At 39.8% G+C, this 24,453-nt stretch overlaps 1 protein-coding gene across 3 annotated transcripts in view; it reads left to right on the top strand.

The window, feature by feature from the left end:
• CRYBG1 (crystallin beta-gamma domain containing 1) overlaps positions 1–24,453 on the top strand; it is a 99,160-nt gene that overhangs the window by 52,471 nt on the left and 22,236 nt on the right. For 2 of the 3 annotated variants that reach the window (XM_032101373.1, XM_032101374.1), the window contains 12 exons: positions 1,442–2,931; positions 9,370–10,822; positions 10,900–11,076; positions 13,522–13,569; positions 13,678–13,796; positions 15,103–15,265; positions 16,216–16,355; positions 20,129–20,255; positions 20,637–20,672; positions 21,074–21,216; positions 21,466–21,592; positions 21,684–21,829. In XM_032101373.1, coding sequence (XP_031957264.1) covers positions 1,442–2,931; positions 9,370–10,822; positions 10,900–11,076; positions 13,522–13,569; positions 13,678–13,796; positions 15,103–15,265; positions 16,216–16,355; positions 20,129–20,255; positions 20,637–20,672; positions 21,074–21,216; positions 21,466–21,592; positions 21,684–21,829 — 4,169 coding nt within the window. Of the gene's footprint in view, positions 1–137; positions 234–1,441; positions 2,932–9,369; positions 10,823–10,899; positions 11,077–13,521; positions 13,570–13,677; positions 13,797–15,102; positions 15,266–16,215; positions 16,356–20,128; positions 20,256–20,636; positions 20,673–21,073; positions 21,217–21,465; positions 21,593–21,683; positions 21,830–24,453 lie in introns of those variants that run through there. The other variant, XM_032101375.1, reaches the window with a different exon arrangement.

Genomic DNA, 24,453 nt, shown 5'->3' on the forward strand with positions numbered 1-24,453 from the left:
GCGCTTCCCGCTGCCCCGCGGCCCTCGCTGGGGGCCGGTCCAGCGCCGCCGCCGCCCTTCCCTCCGCGGCCGGGAGGGGCGGCCCGGCCAGGTAGAGCCGCTGCCCGCGGCGGGGCGGCGGCTCGGGGCGGGCTGCGGGGGCGGGCCGAGGCGGAGCGCACAGACGGCCGGCGCCGGGGCAGCGGCGTGGGGCGGCTTCGCGCAGGGGCCGCCGAACCCAGCCGAACCGGGCGGTGAGTGTCGGGCGCTCGGCGGGATGGGGAGGCGAGGCGAGGATGCGGCGCGGCCGGCGGCGAATAAAAGTCCGCCACGGCACCTTCCTCCTGCTTATCCCGTTTTGGGACGGGGGAGGATAGTGGCAGCCTCGGGCGTCTTCACCCTTCTGGTAACGCCCGGACCGGGGTCCGTGACTCCTCCGGTGAGGTGGTGCTGGGCCGGTTCTCCGCAGCCGTACCTGCGAGGAAGGGATCGGCGGCCGCGGGGCTGCGCGGAGGGCGCGGGGGTTCAGCGCCGGCCCGCGCTGGGGGGACGCCGGGCAGTGGCAATTCGCTGGGCGCTGACAGGCGGTCTGAGCGTTTGCAGCAAGAAACGAGTTGGAAACTGACGAAGCAGGGTCCGTGCTGCCGAGGGAACCCGCTCACCTCGAGGGTCTGGTGCGCCGGAGTAGAAAATACTCGCGGTGTTTTGAAATAGACGTCTCAAAACAAGTATTCATCGTACCGGCATGTAAAAAGGGCTAATGTATTAAAATGCAAATATGCATGTGTACTCGGCGATGCTGTTGCGTGTTTCCTGTTTACCATGTTAATTAGAAGTTGTAAGGCAGAACTTCACCAAGAGTAATCCAGGGCAGTATTTGACCCAGTAACGCTCATTGAATGATGCAGTGACTTTTATAGTTCTGGGTATTTTAGCCCAAAACACAAGCCAAATATTTACTGAACTTCATTATTGAGAAATGTATGAATGGTAAGACAACTTACACCTTTGAAACTATTCTCTACCAGCACAAGTGTGAAAACTGACTCAGCCAGTATGCAGAGAAAGTTAAACTTCCCACTCTTGTTTTCATAAGGAAAACGTTGACATGAAGTTTGTCCCCGGTCTTGCAGGCACCACGATGCTTTTCTGTAATGTTTTGGGTGATGTTAATTAATTGTGCAAAAGTTTGAGATTTAGGACATATAATGCTGCCATCATAAGGCAAGATGAGCACGCTTGTAAACAAATGCAGGTAAAAACATACAGAAGCATTGTGGAATTGTAATTGTTTTGCAAGGGTTTTGTTTTTCTTGTTCTTTTTTTTCGAGAGCTAGTATTGTTCAGTAAGCTGTTTTGTTTCTATTCACTGTGTCCTTTTAATTTATAGATGGTGCTAAAACAAACAAACATATCACAGAAACAATTTTGACATTAACCAAATGTTTGTTTGCTTTTGTAGTCCACCTCACACCTTCCAGATCCTTCCAGAGAAGAAAATAAAAAAAAACCTGTTTTGGAAAGACTTGGAAATTTGTTTGGTACAGGGAAGAGGAAAAATGTCAAAAGTTCACTAGAACACACTTCGCATCATAAGGGTGAGAGGTCAGGTTCTCCTCACGGGGCACAGCCAGTATACTGTAGGCACTTCAGAGAAGGACACGAAGCTCCTCAAGTACAGAAACAAGTGAGAAACATAAGCGCCCTTTCCGAGGCACAGGAATATACTTTCAGTGGGGAAGTAAGACCACTGTATCACGATACAGTTTCAGAATGGAGTAGTAGGGGAGTCTCTTCTGACAGTGAGTGGTCAGCAGATTGGAGCGGCAGCAGTGAAACCATTAAAAACTCTTTCTGTGAGAGTAGCCTGAATGTGGAAACACTGGGACTGGAGAAAGAATCCATCACAGATATAAGTAATTCCACAACTCCAGATTTCATACAGAGCTTGAGAAATTTGTCTAGTGAAGACTTAGAAAAGAGTATCTTAAGCCACAAGCAGCTTGTGAGCACGTGGGTGTCTGAGGAGCCTGGGCATGCAAAACCAAAGGATTTGCCATACGAGTTGGAATCTGCAGCGAGTGAACACGCATATTCTGCTAGAGTGTTAACAGTTGATATCTATCTAAGGAAAACCGACGAACTCCTTAATGAACCCGTGACTCTCAAATCAGAAGAAAATTGTAGTGATTCAGACACAATGGATAAAAAATCTGCTAGTAAAAGATCTGGAAAACGGAGAAAGTCTCAGTCATCTAGTGACATTCCAAATGGAGAGAGAAACCAGGCTGAGAATACGGCAAGAGAAGAACCTGTTTTTGAGGATGATGCCCATTCTGAGGTGTTTTCAGACAAGATAATAAACTCTGAACGAAAAGTGAGGTCTCTTCAACAGACTCCTGAAAGAAATTCCTCTTCCTCAGGTAATAATCAGGACCTAAAAGTTGGATCTGCTCACAAAGGGGCATCTAAAGCTGAAGCTGACAAGGGCAAGCAGCAGATCTCAAACACAACTTCTGCAAGGAGAAGATCATATAAAAAGAATCAGTCGGATTCTGTACCCATTTCCCCTACTGGATTGAAGGGTCAGGTGAAAGATTACTCTTCAAAAAGGCAACCATTAGCATTGCCAGAGACCAACCCAGTAACAAAAAGAACTTCAGTGGAAAAGGGAGCTATACCTGTGGCTTTTGGGGAAGACAGTTTGGAGTCTCCCAAAGCTTCTTTGGCTACTAAGACAGAAGACAATGCCTTGGTGTTTGCTGAAGGCAGAAATGATACCAAGGTAGTAAAGCATGGTAATGGTCCAGATGGAAGAGCTTTCTTGCATACTGATGGGATTAAAAATGGAGACCTGTGTCTGTCAGCTGAGAGACAGACAAATTCTGATTTAGACACGTCGAAGCTGAAGAGTTTGGATGCTTCCAGAACAGTTACAACAAAGATTAGCCTGTAAGTAACAAACAAGTTTACCTTGTCCTTGTAGCTGTAGTTTTGCTTGTGTCTGGGTATAGAATCTATAGAAACACCAGCTGTGTATCTGTTATCAACCTAAATTGTTTTCAGTTAAGAACTGCCTTAAAAAAAAAAAAAGTTACCATAATTAAAGCTGCCACTTAACAAGCACTGTAGTCTGCATGTATTAGAAAAATAATTCATTTTTTCATTTTTTAAATGGATAGGGAATGTCTTTGTCCATTCCATTATATGGAATAACTTAACATATATGAAAGCTGCTCAGTCATCATTGTTGTGGATCAGAATAATTCAACTATTGTTGACCTTAATGTTATTTTTTGCTCTGTAACCAAATCAGAATGTGGTTGAATATTTTGTATGTGAAAATCTTTGAATAAGAAATGTGTTCAGGTTTTCCATGAAACAGCCTAAGTTCTGCTATTATTTTATGAAGAAATGTAGGATGCAATGTAGAACTTGATTGTTCAAATTATATGATTGATCACACTCCAGAGATTTGAATACATATGGTTGCTTTCTTAAGTATGTGCAGGATGAATCATTTAAATTTTGATGCATGTGAATAACATCAGGTATTTGCAGAATTATGCATATATTCGTTTCCAGTATTTGGTTTTACACTTGAAGAAACTGTCTCTGTCAAACAGGTGATCAGAACTTTCCTTAGGATTATAAAGAATTGGCTGTATTTATAAAGTTCGCTGTTATCACTAGTATGAGGCCAGTGATTGATTTCTTGGATTCTTCTGCATTCTCATCCACAGGGAATGATTTTATTGTGTTATTCATTTCTGTTGTTTGGTTGTCACAGCTGTGTGCTGTGTGCTATTGCACTCCTCATTCTGGCATGTTCAGGTACAGGTGTTGGGGTACACCGAATCCTGTAGGCCCACCTGAGGTACACCGTGTGTTCATAATTGTCATTGTTTTAGAGAGGTGTGAAGGTTCAACGTGATGGTTTAAGAGACATTTCTGTTTCCAGTTATGCTTCCCACATCTGAGAAGCACAGAGCAATTTCCTTTGCACAATTTGTAACACTCTACATCTGAGCTGTTAATTTGTAACTTAAATTTAAAAAGCCGAATATTGAAAGTTAAACTGTGGCGTTTTTGTTCTTGGTGATGCTTTGCCATCTGGCAGTATAGATTGCAGATCTTAAACTCCTGAGTTTGTATCTTCGTAGCTTCAAAGAAAGGGTAGCTTTCATATTGTTTTTTCTCTGTTATAGTGATGATGTTTTTTCTCTGTTATAGTGATGATGAAGTTATAAGTGCCTGCATAGCTGGATTTCATTTTTCGTTGTATCTCCTGGGCTTGCTGTACAATGAATTATCTTTTACTGTACTCATAAAGTAACAGATAGGTGTCCTTTCTAAAAGAGACCAAATTTTAACGAATAAACAGCCTGTTCTATTTCATCCCATTTTGTCAGGTGTGTGACACTGTGTCTTGGCCTTATCTGCTGCTATCAGGACTTTAGCCCTGGGTGTAGACTGCCGTGTTGCCTGCAAGGTTCCTGATGCATCTCAAGCTGCCATTGCACAGCACCAAACTCTTTCTCTAGCCAGAGTTACATGCTCAGGTGATCTGGTATAATTTGTAGTCATTCATTAGAGCATACGAACTATAAACCTGGCTGTGGTTTAAGGTGCTGTAAAATGGGAAAGGAAAAGTTGGTGCCATTACTAGAAGATGGTGTGTTTTTGTTCTCTAGTTATTGCTTTGAAAAGATAACTTTCCCATTTTCAAAGGTTAAAAAATTGTTGTTAGGTAGTTCACATTAATTCCTTTCACGTTGAAAAATACACATTTACTTACAGGTTCCTTGGCCCCCTGTAAGATGGATTTTGTATAATACAAGTAGTTCTCCCTTAAAAATGCACGGTGTCTCTTACTAATGACATTGTGCCAATTCTGGGAATCAAATTTCTTTAGAAACCATTTCAAAACAGGTCAGTTTCTCCAGTCACCTCCAGAAATGCAGGTTTCCTGTAAATAAAGATAGCATTTTCTATCTTTTCTCCATTTATATCTCTGTACTGGATAACTTGAAAGCCACTGGATACTTTGCTTCTAGCTTTTGAAAGGGAAACCTATCAGATTTGAGACTAAAATGAGGTTGATGGTAAGCCTTAATTGGCAAATAAAACCTCAGGCAGTAGTTACTTTGATGTGCTTAGCAGAAAACTTGGCTTCAGTTGTCATACTTTATGTTCAGACATGGTTTTGTAGTTGCCTTTACATTTAAGCCCACTTGCTGAATTATTCTGCTCTTTTCACATGCCATTTTTCTTTGCTCACCTCAATCTGATATTTTGGCATCAGAGTTTTTTGGCACCAGTTGCATGCTTGACGTATGACTCACCTTCCATTTATGACTGGGAGAGGTTTAACTGCTTGCTTCTCAGTTTAGCTGCAAGGTGTAGCCAAAGAGAAGGACATTGGTATTTCTCTTGTGCCTGCTTGTTCCTGGCGTTGCAGATCAGGAATGGGTAGTAAGAATCAGCCACATTGGACTGTTTGTTAGGAAAAGCATTTGTACTGTTAAGTGAATCCATCTTTCAATGCTTTTTCCCCATATGAGATGAAAGGATACTTGTACTTAAAGGATACTCAAACAACATCTCCTTTTAAACAAGCTTAGAAATTCAGTTCTTGCAATAAAGTGCATCTTTTGGCTGTATTTAAAATCAGTATTTTGTAGTGTGGAAAAAGGTGTAATGAAAAGATTAGTTAGAGGAGGCCAGCTGTAGTGAGTAGAGCTGCGGGGCTGAGCTTTCTCTTGCTCTTTGGTCTCAGCTGTTTGGCGGCTGCTGCACAGAAATACTGCAGAATATAAAATACAAAGTGTTGAAGTGGTTGTTTCTGCATAAATTTGCAAAGCTTGAAGCTATACCTTTGAGGGGTTAGCTCTTCATTTAAAATAGGTTTTAGGTGTGGTTGGTAAGTATCACTGCTAGCCATTAAACTTACTTGTGTCAGGGCATACAAAGAGACATGGATTTTATCGGGAAGATATGTATTGTTATGTTGAAATAAATGCATGTAGTAGCACAAGTGACAGGCTGACAAAAGGGTGGAATGGGAATGAATTTAAGACAATTGGGCCATTAGTATTACCTCTTAAAAATACAGGTAAAAGAAGAGGATAGGTACATTCTTTTTTTCTGATCAGGAAAGGATATGAAGGGTCCTGGTGAGCAGGAAATTCACACGTGTCAGTAGGGCATTGTAGCAGGTGAAGGCTAAGCCTGTTGCTCCATAGGCAGGAGCATAGCCAGCAGGTCAAAGGACAAGGTATTTGGTGCTCGTGAGTCTGCATTTGGGTCCCTATATTGAGTTGTAGCACTTCCTCCCCTTCCAACTCTCTTCTGGTACAAGAGAGATGTTCCCAAATTGGAATGAGTCTAGCGGTGAGCCATTAAAGAAGGTGACAGCTCTGGAGCAAATCACATATGGGGAGAAGCTGAAGCAGCTTGGTTTCTTCAACTGAGAGAAGAGAAGGATACAGGTAGACCTCAGTCATCTCTCACTACCTATAGAGAAGGCAGAGCCACATTTGTCCCTGAGCTGTAGAGTGAAGGGACAACAGCCACAGCTGCAAGTTGTAACAGTGAAGTTTTATTGGCATATAAGGCAAAAAAAATTCACAGCAACAGTGGCTGCCCTGCTGCAATGCTTCACTAGGAAGGTTGTGAAATCTTGATCCGTGAAGTGATTCAAAACTTGGTCAGGCAGAGCCTTCAGGAACTTGATCTAACTTTGAAGCTGTCCCTGTTTTGAATAGGAAGTTGGACTAGCTGACCTTTAGAGGTCCCTTGCAACCTATGTTCATTTTCCAAAGAGAAAAATCATAGAATAATTTAATTTTTAAAAGCTTAGGAAAAACCAGATGTAGTTAAAATCAAAAGTAGGGCCTCAATGTATTTCATCTAATGCTGTATGATAATTCCCTCCATACCTCCCCTCTTTCAGGAACATTTTGTTTTTCTGTTCTTCCGTAAGTTTTCCAAGCGTGTTTTATTAGGACCTATCTGAAGTACGGACAGTTGCTTTTAAGTTTGCTATTTCCTCTTTTGTTGATCATGCATTCTTCATAAGAGCCTTCCGGCTGTGAACCAGCTTGAGTAGGCTGGTAGTTACAGGGAGCACTGTTGGGAAGTCTTCTCTGAAAAGACATGATGATAAGAAGGAAATGGAACTGTTGGAGCAAACCCACAGGAGGCCACAAAGTTGATAAGAGGACTGGAGCACCTTCCCTATGGAGACAGGCTGAGGGAGTTGGGCCTTCTCAGAGAAGAGAAGGTTGTGTAGAGACATCATAACCTTGCAGTATCTGAAGGAGGGGTCTACAGGGAAGCTGGAAAGGGACTCTTTGCCAGGAACTGTAATGATAGGACAAAGAGTACTGGGTGAAAACTGAGAGACAGGAAGTTTAGGTTAGATATTAGGGAAGAAACTTTTTACTTAGGGGTGGTGAGACACTACAAAAGGTTGCCTGGGGAGGTTGTGGATGCCCCAGCCCTGGCAGTGTTCAAAGCCAGGTTGGATAAGGCTTTGAGCAACCTGGTCTAGTGGGAGGTGTCCCTGCCCCTGGCAGTGGAGCTGGGACTAGATGATCTCTTAAGATCCATTCCAACCTCTTAAAAGTCTATGATTTTTAACAGTTGCTCTCTGTATAGATTCTTAGGTAACTATTTTCAATTCCTTCTGTTATTTCAGTTAGTTTGTTCCTCGTGGTATTCCCAAGAAATAAAGCTTGTACAATGGGGAGTCTTGCATTAGTAGGGTTTAATTTCTTACTTGGGATGGATTGCTTGAGGAAGACAGGAAAGGATCTCACTTTTTGGGTTGTTCCTGTATCTCACACCTCTTTCTTGAGCTAAACAGCTGCCTGAGAACTCAGTGAACACAGTTTGTGTAGGTAAAAAAAGAAGAAAGTACTGGAATACCGGAATCATCCATTGATTGGTAGAACATTTGGGACTCTGGAGATTGCTGCACGCTATTTTCTTTTTATCTCCCACCTTTGTCAGTTTTCATATAGGGCAGTGTTCCCCTATCACTGAGTGTCCCCAGATTCCTCTTTGGAGAACAGGACTGTCTTTGAGGTGATGGTGGGCTCTTTGACATGCCATAGATCTGACTGATAAATTTTGAAGCCATCTGCCTTGCATCTTCACAGCTGTTCATACTGTACTGTTGCTGTTGTCCCCAGGGACGGTGAGAATCATGACATGGAATTCAAGCCCAGGATAAATGGGATTAGTTAATTAATTATCACCTCGTTTATATAACTTGGTTTGCAATAGAGAAATGACATTATTGGCTGCTTGACCATACACCTCCCAGAGTGATTGGCTGAATGCTACAACGCCTATTTCAAAATATTTTCTTCAGTGAACCAAAACAAGACCGTGCAGGTGCAAGATAGAGAGTTAGTTTACAAAACCGTCTTTCACTGTTTCTCAGCTAAAGCATGAGAAAGGAAAACTTCACAAAATGCTTCAGCAGCTGGAAATTTCCTCTGCTCCTGCTCTTTGGCATCCATACTGTACAGTATGCAGTAGCAAGTTACATGGACAAATAATTTTTCCTGGTTGTAGGTATTCAGAAGAAAGGAGGCTTGAAACACTCAGCTACGCATCAGCAGCCTTCTGCCATAGCACAGGAGCACTGTATGCTATGTACTTGTACATGCATTCCTGTCCACTCTGACAGAGAAGTTTTATGTTTCCAAATTCAATTCTCGTGAAATTATTAGGGTTAGTTTACACAATTTAAATTGTTAGCTAAGTTTACCTGAAGGAAGTGGAAGAGTGCTCACATGTGGTGTTTGCTTAGCCAAGGTGGTGATGCAGTGCTTGGGGACAGCTGACATTTTCTGCAAGCACTAATGAGAGTGGAAGAATTCTTTCACTCAATTTAAGGTTGCTTCTGCAGTGTAGGTGCAGAAAAAGAATCTGGGCAGACATCTTCAAAACTCATTGGAGAGAATATGCAAATGTTAACCAACTCATTATCACCTTAATGAATTGGGATTTGTTTTCTAAACTCTGCAGGGAATTGCATGTTTATAATTTATTCTCCCTATTCACTACTAAATTTTAATGTTCTGTCAGTCATAAGTACTTGTGTTCTCTGCCTCAATTGCAGATGCTGTAGGCTGTTGTGTTTTTTGTTTTACTAACCTTAAAGAACTAAGTATGTTTGAAATATATGTTCCTTATTTAGTGTCTAATCTTTTTTCATCCATGTAGTTACACCTCTTTTAGTTGATTCCTTTTGAGATACCAAAATTCAAATTAAGTCTATGGTTTATAATGCTCTATTTTATTGTTTTGAAAATTGTTACAAGCCTGTTCAAGATGAATTAAAGCTGTCACTCTGTGTCACTTTGCCTCCTGTAGTCCAGCCAAACCGAAGAACATAGAGCTGAATTTTAAAACACCTACAAATCAAGACAGCTTAGAAAGTGAGCAGGATATTCTTGAAAAACCAGTTAATAAAACTAACAGCAACATTGCCAACAAAATTTCCTTGTTTGAAAACAAATGTGCTAACCAGAGTCAGAGGCCTACTGACATCCCTGCCTCAAAAAATAGTACTGTACCAAGCACATTCGTTGGCAGAGCAAAGCTGAAATTTGGAAAACAACCTAAGGAAAATGAACAGCCTGATAAAATTTTAAATAAGCAAAGCAGTCGTCAGAAGTTATTTGAGAACGGCACGCAGGAGAAAGAAAGCACTGCAGAGTTAAAAGGCAAAAATGAAGAAGGCTTTGCCCCCTATGAGGATATTGGGAAGACACCAGAACTTAAAGTAAAAGCTGCCATATCCCTTTTTAACCAAAGCAGCAAAAGTGATGCTAGTAGTGCCTCTCTGAAGCAACCAGAACCAGAATTAACCACAGCAAAGAAAGAAAGTTCACCTTTTAAACTGTCTTTGCACTCACCTGTTAAAAGTGAAAATGCTCAAGATCCTTTCTACCAAAGAAATTACACAAGCTCAGAATTCCACAGAAATGAAGAAAAGATGCTGCCAAACACAGAGGCTTTATCACCTTGCAATAATGATAAATATCCTCTACCATCTCATCAGGTTTCCAGATCAGAATTTAACAAGATGGAAAATGGAGATAAAAAGGTAAAGCCAGGAGATTTGAATTTTGCAGCACTGCAGTATGACGACAGCAGTCAAGACAGTATATTGGAATCAGAGCACAACACCAACACACAAAAGAGCCCAGGCAAAACCTGTAATGGATCTGCTGAAGATGACAGCATTTTTGATTCCCCATCTGACATGAAGAAGTTTGCTGAAACAATAAAAAACTTAGACACCTCAGTTTGCTTACCCCAGAAAAAGAAGAGATCAAAGCTTCCAAAGTCTCCAGCACCCCACTTTGCAATGCCTCCAATTCATGAAGATAACTTAGAGAAAGTATTTGATCCTAGTGTATTTACTTTTGGTTTGGGACTGAGGAGGGAAAAAACACAGGATCTGTTACCAGCACAACAAATTAAAATGCAAAGCCTGGAAACAATAGCCAGAGTCAGGCCCAAGCGTGCATCAACAGAGCAAAGTATCATATTCAAGTCTCTTCAGTCATGTAGAGAGGAACCTGCCTTTACTCAAGAAATAAATGGAAAAGAGAACACTGATTGTACAGATGGTGAAGTTAAGAGATCACGGCTTGAAAAAAGCTCCCTCTTCTCAAGCTTGCTGTCTTCTAAAGAAAAGTTTTACAGTCCTTCTGTCACTTCAGTAAATAACACAACAACTTTTGCAACTGACTCCTCAGGGATGCTTCCTTTACAACAGGATGCTTCTGGGCCATTCATCATGCCTCAAAAATCTGAGGTAATAAAGATCATTCAGGAAATGAAACAATGTTTGTCTGCTGCTGAATGACTGTTAATTTTGATTTTGCAATTCAGTCTCTTTCAGATATGAAGTTTCCAAGTTTTGTGGAGAAGTTCCTGCAAGCAGATAGTGCAAAAAAAGAGCTAAGTTTACAAATGCCCAACTACAGCAACCCTGAAAAAAGTTTTTCCAGCTGGTTAGGGACAAGCAGATATGAATCAAATGTCCCCCCTGGTTTATTAGATGTGGATGTAAGTATTGTGTTTTTTAAAAGCTGCCTGCAAAGTTATCCAGCTTTTATGTTTTCGAAAGGCAATGTGCATGCATTGGTTTTTTTCCCCTCTTTGGGATACATATAGTTTACAAATACATTGAGGTGAACTCAGGTATGGTACCAGTTTTATCTGAAAATGAGATGGCATCTATCAACATGACTAAGGGGTATTTATTTTGAGACTTTTTGCAAATATGAATGAAAAGCATATGTCTGAATATGTCTTCGTACTTGATTTTGTATTATATTGAAACAAATCTTACGCTAACTTTAATTTTTTATTGCAAATTACTAGAATGCTTTCTGTGAACTTCAGAAATCTTCTGTTGACAGTAATCTGTATTCTCTTCCAACAAGACATTCAGCCATTGTACTGTTAAATAAGTAACAGAGCAAATTTTTCATTTTAGCCTTCTGTTGTATTCCCATGCGTTTGGCAGAAAAATATATATTCTTTAAGAATAATTTAAGAGCTGGATAGTAGGCATTATTGAAAGTGCTGTTACAGCAGAGGGCTGTCCCTTGCTCTGATTACAAGCATCTGTTCCTCATGACTGAAGACAGACCTATGTTTTCCCTTCAAAGCAACTTTAATGTGGAATATATTTGTAATTTCTGTTTTTAAAATGATGAACAAATGCCCTGTAGTATTTGCTATTTCTGTTGATGTAAGCCCTTATTGTGACCTGAGAGGAAAACTATAATCAGGAGATCTAAGAACCATGGGAAGAAATACATTTTCCAAAGTTTAATAGCCACATGAATGTGACCTGTGGAATTGACGCAGCATGTAAGAAGTTGGAGAAATACTTTCCAAAGCTAATGGTTATCTGCTGTAACAGTTCTACTAAAAGGAGTGAGGTAGTAGAAATAGCCCCTTTCTTCATCACCTTGCAGGAGGCAACCATCCATGGTACCTTGCAGTTTTGAGAACGTAGGCTATTACGGGAAGTTTTCTTAATTAGTGTGGAGATGAAAATTTACAGTAGTGTAGGTTTATGTTGCCAGTTAAACAGGCTTTCTTACTCTGACAGTCCTGCTTGGATTTAAAACTTGAATTTAAAGCTAAATGTCTAGTACTGTTTTAGTTTGGATTTTGCTACTTAAACTGTTGTTCTTGAGTGGTTTCAGTTTTGCAGTAGAGTGTGGAGGCCTGTTATAGCAGAGGAGTGTGTACATACCTAAGACTGCACTTGAGAGAATCCCTTTAGGCTTCAAAGGGTTTCTGGACTTCTGTGGCAGTGTGGCACTGTTGCTGACTGAATTATCTTGCTCAAGTTGGGAATCAAAAATGTTTCTATGAGGCGTACTTACTGTGCATCTTCCACTGACTAAGAAAGTGGTGATGCAATGGCTACTCGGCAATGTGAAGGAAAGAGTAAGGGTAGTCCAAAACAATGACTTTGGCATTCCTCAAAACACAGAACAAGTTTGAACTGGAATTGAAGCGCAGGCTAAAAAACCAGTCATGCTTCAACCTGTCTCGATGATGCCTACAAAAACCTGGTGGTGGTTAAGAACTCTGTCTTACGACCACTGCCTGCTCTGCATGGTAACTACTATGTTCTCGTTAATTCCTTGCACATATTGCTGGTTGCCTATTTAGGGGCAGGATCTGCTTTGGTCTTTTTGTTTGTGTGAATAATTCCTAGAAGAGCAGGACCCTGTCCCAGAATGAGCACTCATGTCCTTGCTAGGAAACCAAACACCTAATTTCGATGCTACCTTTATTGGTTTGAAGATGACGTGATGCAACCACAAGTTTCCCAAATATTCTATATCATATAATTTACTGCTGACTTCAACATTGTTTTCGATTTTTGTACACCTCAGTGTGTTTTATTTGTTCTGAATATTTTTAGTTTGTCGCTTAGTGCACAGTCTCACGCTCTTTAAGGAAACCTGTTACAAGGTGTTCATCACAAAACTGATTATGCTAGTTAGCTCATACATGTATGTGCCATCATGCCCCCTCAGCCTTATGATCTATTCCTTCAAAATACTTCATGTTTTATGGCTTGACACTTTTAGACATTTAAATTCATCTTTATCATTGTACAGCTTGGCATTTATCAATGCCAATTTTTAAAGTAGTCTCTTGGTATTGAACTCCTAGAGTATATAGAAATCTAATCCGGAGGATTTTAAAGGGCTTCAAATCTGACGTTAGTCGACTTCAGTGAGATGATAATTCAGAGGTTAAAAAAGCATGTAAATTTATACATTTATGGCAAGGTGCTCTGCAAGAGGAAGTAGAGATGGAAGCGGTAAGTAGGTATAGTTGAAAGGTTACCAGCTTTTACTATTCAGAGTAGTTTTTATTTTGTTCTACTAGACCTTTTTTTATAGCTGAGTATAATTATTGAAAATTTTTGATTTTGTGGGGTTTTTTTGTGATTTTTCTCTCCTCACTGTCTATTAGACACTTCCAAGAAATGGACAAAGTAAAATCAATCCCAGACCTGGCAAGGTAAGATCAGTTTTAATGGTTTTACTGTTCCTTTCTGTATGTAAAGCCTAGGAAGATAGAACTATATGTTGTTGGTGTGTTTTTCTGTTTTGTTTTTTTTTAACACAGCTGGTGATATACTGTGACTCAGATTATCAAAAAGCTGGCATTGAAGTTTTTCATGATGTTCCGGATTGCAGTTCTTGGGTTCTGTCACCCACAATTTTAGTTAAAGTCATCAGAGGATGGTAAGAGATCAATTTTTACTCTTCCAAAAATGTTTTGAAACAGAACTGGCAAGTAATTCACAGTAAATCTGCCTTGTAAATGGTAATGTAACATGCTGTGAGCAAGAAATACAGCATTTTACCTCTGCAACAGGAAGTTCTGAGCTGAAAAACCTATTTTACTGACCAGTTGAGTGAGTGTTACCATCTGGAGGGATGCAAGATTTCACCAGGCATAGGTGGGGGATGAAATGACAGATTTCTGTCCAGCTATTTTGCCCTTCATCTCTTCTGGTCGTTAGGGATTCTTGGATGGTATTTGGATTGGACTAAAAGGCTAGCAAACAAGTTTAAAGCCAGGTCTTACATGATTAATTTCATGACCAAAGGAATAAGATGATGCTATAGGGATAATTGACTGTTTCTTGACAAAAGGAGGGATTTTTCTCTAAAAGCTATATTGCTCAAGAGTAATTCAAAACAAGTTCATCTCCTACTTTCTTCATAGCATCATCAGCAGAGGGGCCATTAGTAGTGTGGCTAGCATGGCAAGTTATGCTGTGGCCAGGCTATAATGCAGTCAAATAGCAGGTTCTCAAAAGTAATTATCTGATAGTAAGTTGCAGACACAAGGGCTAGCTGCAGTAGGAGGTACTGGGAAGCACACTGATTGCTGTTTAGCTTTAGAAAACTGGAATGAAAACCTTTTGATCTGTGTAAACCAGGTTGTCTTTTCCAGCGTGGTCTAGAGGGTTTTTTCCTCCTTCCATTGAGAGCTTGAGTGAAGGGTTTGTATTTGCAGATGGATAAAGTTCCTATTTAGTTATATATTCCAATCTGCCATTAAAAATGAAGTTATCCTTGTCTTCTGAGCAGTCTCTGGCACATCTACGCCAGCTCCTGTGGAACTCCAGGCTGTTGTTCACAGGATCCAAGCAACTTGTCTGTTTATACATGATGCAGCAGTCTGCAGTGTCATTGTTTTCTGATGCACACATAGGTTATGATTAGTATCTCATACAAAGTCTGGTCTTCAGAGACAGTAGTCCTTGCTGCTCCAAATTATTGATTTAAAAAGGTGGAGGAGTTTTTTGTGAAAGTACGATTCAGCAGTAGACATCTTTGTTTTTATAATTGCTTTTAAAGGTATCACAGAGGTTGGAAAGGGCTTGCATCAGCAGTGTTGGGCAAATAAGCTGTATTGGGGAAATGGGAAGGGTCTGGAAACAGCACTGTGTATGAAACAATGTCTTAAGTGGGAACAAGATTTTTGCAAATCACTTGATAAAGCACCATTAAAAATTAGATTTTTAAAATTTATTTTAAGCTGGATACTCTACGAGAAACCAAATTTTGAAGGCCCTTCTATTCCATTGGAAGAAGGAGAGTTGGAACTCACAGATATTTGGGGTGCAGGTACTTCCGAAGAGCAAAGTGACTGCAAGTCTCAAAAGCCTGCAGTGATCGGTTCAATAAGACATGTTGTTAAGGCAAGTAATACAAGTAAAAAAAAATCTTGCATGGAACTTAATGTGTAGTGATGTTTTATACTGATACAGAGTGTGATTGGTCTATTAGGACACAAGTGTAACATGAGCTACAATTGCATGAAACAATCTTCCATGCTGAATTTCATGTTTAATCACAAAATGCATGTGGGGGCTTTTGCGCAATGGGGATTGTGGTAACATCAACAGGAAGGATAGGATTGGAATGAAACTTGGTGGGCTTTATTAGAATAGCCACCAAAATGCTACATGCAGCATATGGTTTATAGTCTGGTCAGTCTCAGGAAAAGCATCCCAGAAAACCATCAATAATTCTGTATTTTTGAAATACAGCTTTTTCTTTTTATTCCAATACAAACCAAATTTGCACTCAATACAAACTTCAATGTCAAACACCAAACTTTGGTTTGCCCGGTATGGGCAAACTTACCAGTGAGTTTCACACATGGGGCAACAGCCTTTCTACATGCACTTTTAACCTACCATTAAGCGGTTACAGTTGCAGGTTGCCAAAACAAGCACGAGCTATAAAGTTATTTGACTAGGAAAGAAAAAGGAGGAATATGTATTGCTTGTAACTACAGTTCTTGTTTAAGTTGCAGTTCTCTTCAAGGATGGCTTGTTTGGTGTTATCTTAGGATTTAATTTGCTAGAGGAGACGTTAACTGATGAAAGAAGATGCATTCCTGCCTAGATGGCAGAAAGTAAACAGTGTAAATGCTGAAGAGAGATTGACTGACTGTCTTGGTTCAAACAGAGACAGGCAAACTGGCTTATCTATACTTTTATTATAGGCATCTAATAGCAGTAGTAATTGACAAGGGGGGAAACAATTTAAAATAAACAGGTGTTTCAAAACTGATTTAGTTATGCACAGTAATTACAGAACTCACAGCACAGATCAAGTGATTATGGCAATCTTCATTTTTCAGGATTACAGGGTTTGCCAAATTGATTTGTATACAGAGCCTGAAGGGTTAGGAATCGTGACTTCCTTTTTTGATGACACTGAAGAAACAGGGGTGTTTGGAACCACTCAGAAGACTTGTTCTATTAAAGTACATTGGGGCATGTAAGTATGTAGCTCTGTATGAATGTGTAGTGCAATGAAAAGAATTTGGTTCAAACCCTTGATTACACCTGTCAGACTTGCGAGCGGGCTGTATTTATTCTAGTCCTGTATTTTGGAAGTATTTGTTGACAGTAGTGTTAGTACATCACTGTAATGCTTCACTCTTGGGAAGTCTGACCTCTTAGAATGTTTTGTTAGAGCCAGATTTTCTTCTGCTTGCGTGTAGCAAATACTGAATAATCCCAGCGTATTTGTAGCCAAGGAATAAGAGTTTGCCTCTCTTGCTGTTTCTCATTCAAGCAATCTTACCATAAGTGAGGGTGGGGAATGAACTGTTATTTTATATATATATATATATATATATATATATATAATAAGACCACATTTCCCACTTGCTTTCTTCTAAACTTGAAATCAACCTACTAAATGAAGAAAATTTTTGAAGTCCTTCTATTATAAAATATGGCTTAGTGCTTTGGAGAGTCCATACGTGACATTCCTGTATTTCATAGTGCATTTTGATCTGGGTTTTTATGATGATGTTTAAGACAAATATGTTATGTCACCTGAAACTATCTGGCCATCTGAGTTAGGAGGGTAATATTGTGAACCCAGCAAGCTTTTATGAGAAAGGAGGCCTCTAAGGAAAATTCCAGGCGCTGAACCAATATTAGTTTTCATGACTTAATGATTTACAAGTTTGTTTATTATGGAAAACATGCCTCAAAGTAGTACTGGGAAAAGTATGCAGAAGAGAGAGGCTTCTTTCAGAAAAAGTGAGACTGGAGCCACTTCCAACCATGTTGGATCCTGCAAAACTTCTTACAGGGTGTACAGACCTTGGTTGTTAGCTCTTACATTTGGGCACTGATAGCACTTGCCTTGCTGCAAGTGGTCTAACTATCAAAAACTGCCCAGCTAAAGGCACGTGTTACATACCACTGCAAAGATGTTTCAAATATGCCACATGATATATGGACCTCTTTGTTGTTAGCCAAAGGGTATTTTATCTGAGTAAATATTTACACCTTGACTTGTGGAAAAAAATGAAGCATTTTGGTATATATGCAAATTTGAAGATGTCCAAGTAGTTGGTTCTCTGATGGGAAGTTATTTCTTGTGAACTGCAACCTTAATCCAAATTACATGTCTCGCAAGAGTAATGAGATCAGATACGTTATTTGGAGGTTGATTGTTAAGTCCATCTACTTCTCTACTTTATTTCTGTGTCACTTAAAAGCTATCTGTTACTAGTAAAATTACAATTTTTTATTTTAAAGGAGGCAGAGCCTGTGCACATCTCTGAGCTGTCTCTTTTTTTTGCATCAGTGTAACAGCACTGTTTTACTAAATCCACGTAAACTCTTGCTGTCTTAACATCTCTCCCTTGCGTTTGGATCCCTGAAGGAAAGCAGACTAATATTCGCACCAGGAAGTGAAATAGATTATTTTTCAACTGTCTTTCTCAGATATCTGTTCATTAGTCCAGAGTAGAAAGAAGTTGCTTCCATGAGAAATTCAGCAGATGGCTGCTGCTTTTTTGCATGTTGCAGGGTGGGGGGGTTTTTGCCTTTCGTTTACAGGCATGACATAGTTCACTGTATTGGCAGGTGAGGGAGGCTCTGATGCTGAGTCACCTTGCCATGTGGGTGTGGTTGTATCATCATAAAGTTTCCCAGTGTTCATGCTTAATTGTTGTTTGTTAAAAGCTGCCAAGAAAAACGAGTCAATGCCCCTTTATCTTCTGACTGTACTCTCTCCTTGTTCTTCCATGTGTGTCAGTTCTTGCAGTGAACTTAGTCATAGAATCCTTTAGGTTGGAAAAGGCCTTATAAGACCATTCAGTCCAACCATTAACCCAACACTCCCCAAGCCCCACTAAACCATGTCCCTAAGCACCATTACTGCACATCTTTTAAATACCTACAGGGATGCTGACTCCACCACTCCCCTGAGCAGCCTGTTCCTGTGATTTGGCAACTCTTTCAGTGAATAATTTTTTCCTAATATCCAGTCTAAACCTCCACAGGTGCAACTTGAGGCCACTTCCTCTTCTCCAGTCACTTGTTACTTGTGGGAAGAGACTACCTGGCTACAACCTCCTTTCAAAGCAGTTCTAAAGAGCAATGAGGTCTCCCCAGAGTCTCATTCTTTCCAGGCTGAACACCTCCAGCTCCCTCAGCCACACTTCATTAGACCTGTGCTCCAGACATTTCACCAGCTCCACTGTCCCCTTCTAGACATGATCCAGCACCTCAGTGTCCTTTGTGTAGCAAGAGGCCCAAAACAGATCCTGAAACACAGGATTTGAGGTGTGGCCTCACCAGTGCCAAGTACAGGGGGACAATCACTGCCCTGGTCCTGCTGGCCACGCTATTGCTGATACAGACCAGGTGCCACTGGCCTTCTTGGCCACCTGGGCACATGCTGGCTTACGTACAACTGCTGTTGACCAGCACCCCCAGGTCTTTTTCTGACAAGCAGCTTTTCAGCCACTCTTCCCCAATCCTGGAGCACTGCTTGGGGATGTTGTGACCCAGCACTTTGCCATGTTGGACCTCATCCCATTGGCCTCAGCCCATTGATCCAGATCCCTTTGTAGAGCTTTCTTACTCTTCAGCAGATCAACACTCCCACCCAACTTCTTGTCATCTGCAAAACAGCTGAGGGAACACTCAAATCCCCTCATCCAAATCATTGATATTAAGGTATTAAACAGAATTCACCCCAGTACTGAGCCCTTGGAAATACCATGTGTGACCATCCACAAGCCAAGGGCTTACTGACTGGTGTGAATACAGGGCACACAATATATCAAACATTCAGCTATAGACAGTAACAAAACTAAAGCACCTTGTTTGTTTCTTTCAGCCATGTATCTGCAATGAAAATATACCAATTCGTGCCACTTTACATTAGCTTAGAATCTCCCTTTAATGCATGACAGAGTGATGGATTATTTTAATATCTTTGATATCACCAGATTTGTACATTATGATCCTTACACGATTAAAGGGTTGGCTGCAAAAAGTGTTGCTGTTTATATGTGTTTTATGCTGCTCCACACTGCACTTCTCTGAGATCAGTAAATTTGAATTGAAGAAATACTCTGACATCTTTAGGCAGAGATCAGCAGTAAGATTTTTTGTTTCCATTAAGTGATTACTGGGTAAGGTTTTTTTTGAAAAAGCTTTGAAAAACTACTTTTGCTGCCCCTGTCAAGAATTCTCGAAGTTACGGCTTTCAAAGTAGATTTATTAGCAGACACAAACCATGAGGAAGCAGATTTCTAAGGAGTTGTCAGGATTTTCTATGTATTAGTAAATAACATAAGGTCAGAATTTTTTTATTGAGCAGATTTTACATCAAATACAAGTCGAGTTTAGTAGAGATTTTTTTACATCTTGTAAATTGGTTCTGCACTTTAAAACTATTCTAAAAAATACTAGAATAACCTTAAATCTTGATATTTCAGTCTAAATATGGTTGCCTTCAGATAAGATAGAGTGAAATTCTTACTGTTCGCTGATTTGTTTTGGGTTTTTTGGCCTGGTCAAACAAAAAGCATGTTTTATTGGTGGCTCCTTTGGGGGACAGAAGCTTGTCAGTATGCCAGCTGTTAGCTGGCAGTTTTGGTGGTAAAGAAACAAAGTTTTGTTAAGGATACAATGATCTCTTTCCTGAAGTAAGCATATTGTCTTGTTCTTTACTGTTCAGAAATGTTCTGGGGTTTTTATCTCTTGCTTTTGTCCCTGCACCCCCTCTACTTTTAGATGGCTTCTTTATGAAGAACCTGGTTTCCAGGGAGTCCCTTTAATGTTGGAGCCTGGTGAATATCCTAATTTGTTGTTTTGGGAGAAGAAGGAAGCCTACATTAGGTCCATGAGACCCTTGAAAATGGTAAAATACTGTTATTACTTACAAGTTAAATGACCTATGTTTGTGTGTTCTATATAACATATTAAGGTGGCTAGATTTTTCAAGATTTACAAAAATCTAACTCTTTTAAAAAACCCAAACTTTTTAGTCTATAAAATTCTTGAACTTTTGATTGTATTCATCTCTGCCATTAATCTGCCTTTTATTTTCACTGGTGCCCTTTAAAGAATATTTCACATTAGTCCTGCCTTTTTGTAAAGAATTGATGACTCTTAAAGATATCTACAAGTTGCCTAAGTTATGATATTATTATATATCATAACTTATATATATAGTTAGGCATAAGTAGGCATAATATATATAAGTTAGTTTAATTATTTCTTCTTCTTTTTTCTTTGGCAGGGTGGTCGCAAAGTTGAATTCAGTGGGGAGCCAAAGGTAAAAGTCAGTATTTATTTGATTGTCCAAAGCTATTTTACAGCACATGAACGACACACGGGTAATTCATAAGTATGCTTTGATTGTATACCAGCTACTGAGGGTTTACTGGGTAGTCCTTTTGTATGTGACCACACCATGAAACTGCCATTTCTGTCATATTTCTGCATCCATCACATACATATATGACAGTATTAATAGCAATCCAGATAATGCAGATAGGTAATGAATGCTCAAGCCCTCATGTTGCATCTCTAGTGGAAAGACCTCTTGTAAAGGATCCCACTAGTTGGTTTCCTCATTTTGCATTCTCCCTCTATGTGCCCATCCAAAAGGAACTGTCTATTGTCAGAACTTATCATCCTCCCTGCAACTTTTCTTTTGCTTCATTTCCACTACAGGTAATTGTTTATGAGAAACCTTTCTTTGAAGGAAGACATGTGGAAATAGAATCAGAGATCTTTATGCTTGATGACAAGGAATCAGAAGACAAGACAAGGCTTCCACTCACATCAGTGGGATCCATGAAAGTACTGGGAGGAGTGTAAGTGTGGAAAAGTCATATTTACCCTTCAGCTGAAGTAGTAACTCCACAGGTTGGAAGTTGCAGTGGACAAATCCAGTCCCTGTTTATTTTGTTTTCCTAGTTTTTGGGTTGAGGCACACACCAGGGTTAAATTTGAAAATATTCACAGCAAAAGAATAAATGTCACACATCTGTACCTGCTTCACGAAAGCATGGAGTGGCACTTGTCCATTTGCACATGCAGACTTTGCTGTTGTTGTTGTTCAGTTGGGTTGCTTACGAGAAGCCTGGGTTTGAAGGCCATCAGTACCTGCTGGAAGAAGGAGCGTATCGGGATTGGACAGACTGGGGTGGCTACGATGAGGAGTTGCAGTCCCTGCGACCAATTGTTGGTGTAAGTTCCAAGAACACGTAGTAGGCATCTTCTGAATGCTCTGAGATGTCATGTGCCACTTTCCTTATGGTGCTTCTCTTTGTTTTAACAGGACTTCACAAGCTGCCATATGATAATGTACAGTGAAAAAGACTTTGGATCAAAGGGTTCCAATATCAATGTGTTAGGTATCATTTCCAATTTGAAAGACACTGGATATGGGCTGAGGACACAGTCTATAAATGTGCTAAGTGGCATGTAAGTGATATTTTTATTCACTCTTTCATTTTAGATATGCTGGTCTTTATAGAAATTGATAGTGTTTGCAGATGTTTTTCAGCCCTCTGACTTCTATGTGGGGTCTTCAGATAAAATTTTCTGCCCTTGACCACAGAATGTGAAAAGTAAAGTTTGAGTGAATATGTACAGTAAATCATCTTTCTTCTCACAGTAAGATAAGATGGTCCCAGGAAGCACTGACTTTGTGATACACAAAGTATGAAAGCATGAGATAACATTTCATCAAAAGAGGGAGAAATAGCTTGTTCTTGTGGCTGCATTTAAGCATTTCAACAGCAAAATTGTTATGGAAATAATTTCCAGGTTTAAAACTAATTTCCAGGCTTCTTGCATTTGACCAGAGGTAGATTCCTTGCTCTTTCTCTCACTTGTGTGTTAAATAGAGATAATTTTCACCATGCTCACTAATACATTTTGATACTAGGGAGAGTAACTGTTCTGAAAATTAACATTGCTTTTGCAGTGAATCCTATAGGTTAACAGTGGTTTAGTGCAATGGTGCTGGTTTTTATTGTTTGTTGGGGTTTTTTTAACATATGGTTCCCAAAACTCTGTATTAGCCATGGCCATTAACAAACCAACTCTTTGTGCCATGAGTGCTATCACATGCAGTTGATCAGTTGATAGACTTTGCTGTTTGATTAGTTGAGTCCATCAATTGCAAATTGAGTTTCACAGCCTTGCAGACTGTATCAAAGAATTTTGGAAATGCAGACAAGTATTAGCAATCATGGCTGCAATAAAGTATCAGAACCAAAAGAACTTGAGATGTACAGTCTGTCTTCCTGCCTGGTATGCAGGCAGGTGACTTGCTGGAAGCTCTGCTTTACCTGCCACACCCTAAATCTTTCCATGTGTTATCTGTGCTATATCTCTGCAAGTTTTGTTTGGATAAAGGTTGCAGAATCAAGCTCCGTGCATTCCAGAGGAATGCTTTTAACTTGTGTATGAATATGGTGTGACAGCAGGTTTTTTTCTGCCTGGTGACCTTTGAAGTCACTGTGCTCTTTTGTCTTCTGTAATATGCAAGGGAGATTCATAGGAAAGAGTGGCCTCTGAAGGTTGGGAAACAAATTGTGGGTTACCTATCATGCCCTTCATGTAGTCATTCTAGTAAATGTGTCTGTTGCATCTGAGATAGGAATCATATGTGAGTTTGAGCATTCTAGTAATTAAGAGTAAGTTTAATACGCTGATGGCAAAGGAGGCTAGAAGTCATTATGAACAAAACTTCTCTGCTACCGCTCCAGTAATCTCACCTTGTAGTCTCCAAAAGATGTAATTTGTAGCAATAACCTTTTTAAAAGTTCAGATGCATTGTTCATAACAAGTGGTTAGCGCTCAGCTTTTAAGAGCCTGTTTTCAGAGAGGTTGTGAGTGTTTGGGGGTTTTGTGGTGATGTTACAAAATGTTAATGTGTCAGAAAGCTTGAATGATCTGTGTGAAGTCGTGTTTGGCAATACAGTGCTTCATTTTAAGTGTTAACCATCTGTTCAGGTAGAAGATTTTTTTATATCTTCCAAGAAATCTGTCATAGAGCAATGAATAATCTATTGAGCAATTTCCTGAGCTGTTTAGACTGTAATGCAGATTATGACATAGTGAACTGTGACAGAATCAGTAAAAGCTTGTCATAATATTTTGAAGTAACCTTCCTGGTATCATATTGAAAACACTTAATTAAAATAAGAAGTCAAAAATGTAAGAAGCCCTGAACCTTTCATTGCAATTTTTTAACTACAGGTATCTGGGTAAGCAGTTAGAGCAGTAAGATAACAGATGATCTGCATTTCCCACATAATTAATTTGATTGCTCTGTAATTTAAAGGGTATCTCAAAGAAAAGAAAGCCTGACACTGCAGTGCACAGATACTACTGAACAAGTTCTGAGCTCAGCTGCAGATCTAAACTGTATTGCTGGAGACAGCCTAGCTTTGCATTTGGGGAGTGACTATTCCATTTTGGGGTAATTTAGCATTAGCTGCATTAAAATTGTTAGCTATTGTGTTTCCAAGCAATATTTTCATGTCTTTGCTAAATCCATTGTAAAGACATCCTGAAAAATATATCCTAAGGAGATGAGGATTGACTTTTTGAAAAATGAAAATGTACTTCTTTAAAAGTGAAAATGTTTTGCCCTTGAGCATTTTTTGAAGACTGGCCAAACATAAAATTCAAAAATTATTTTTCTGCCATTAGGGTGGGACAAAGCAATCTAGGCTGCCTGAAAATAGGAGAGGCCTTTCTTCTTTTAAGTAGGGTTTGATCTTTATTTCCAAACTAGCAGAAGTTGAAGTGGCGGAAAATGGAACTATTTACTAGCAACAGGTAACACCCTTTACAAGTTCAAGCAAGTACTAAAATCAAGTGTTGTACTATTTTGATTTCCCCTTAAGCTTAAAAACTTCTTCAGGTTTATATTTAATAGTGATGAAAATCATAGGAACTGCATGTTTGAAATGTGCTTTTTCTTTATCCATAAACACACCAAACTTTTTGCAGAACTCCTGAAGAAGTTCTTGTCTTTCAGTTGATTCCTTTTGAACTTGCTGGAGGAATTTTTCCAGATTTGTTTATTTTAT

The sequence above is a fragment of the Corvus moneduloides genome, chromosome 3 (assembly GCF_009650955.1).
Source record: "Corvus moneduloides isolate bCorMon1 chromosome 3, bCorMon1.pri, whole genome shotgun sequence".
Lineage (NCBI taxonomy): Eukaryota > Metazoa > Chordata > Aves > Passeriformes > Corvidae > Corvus > Corvus moneduloides.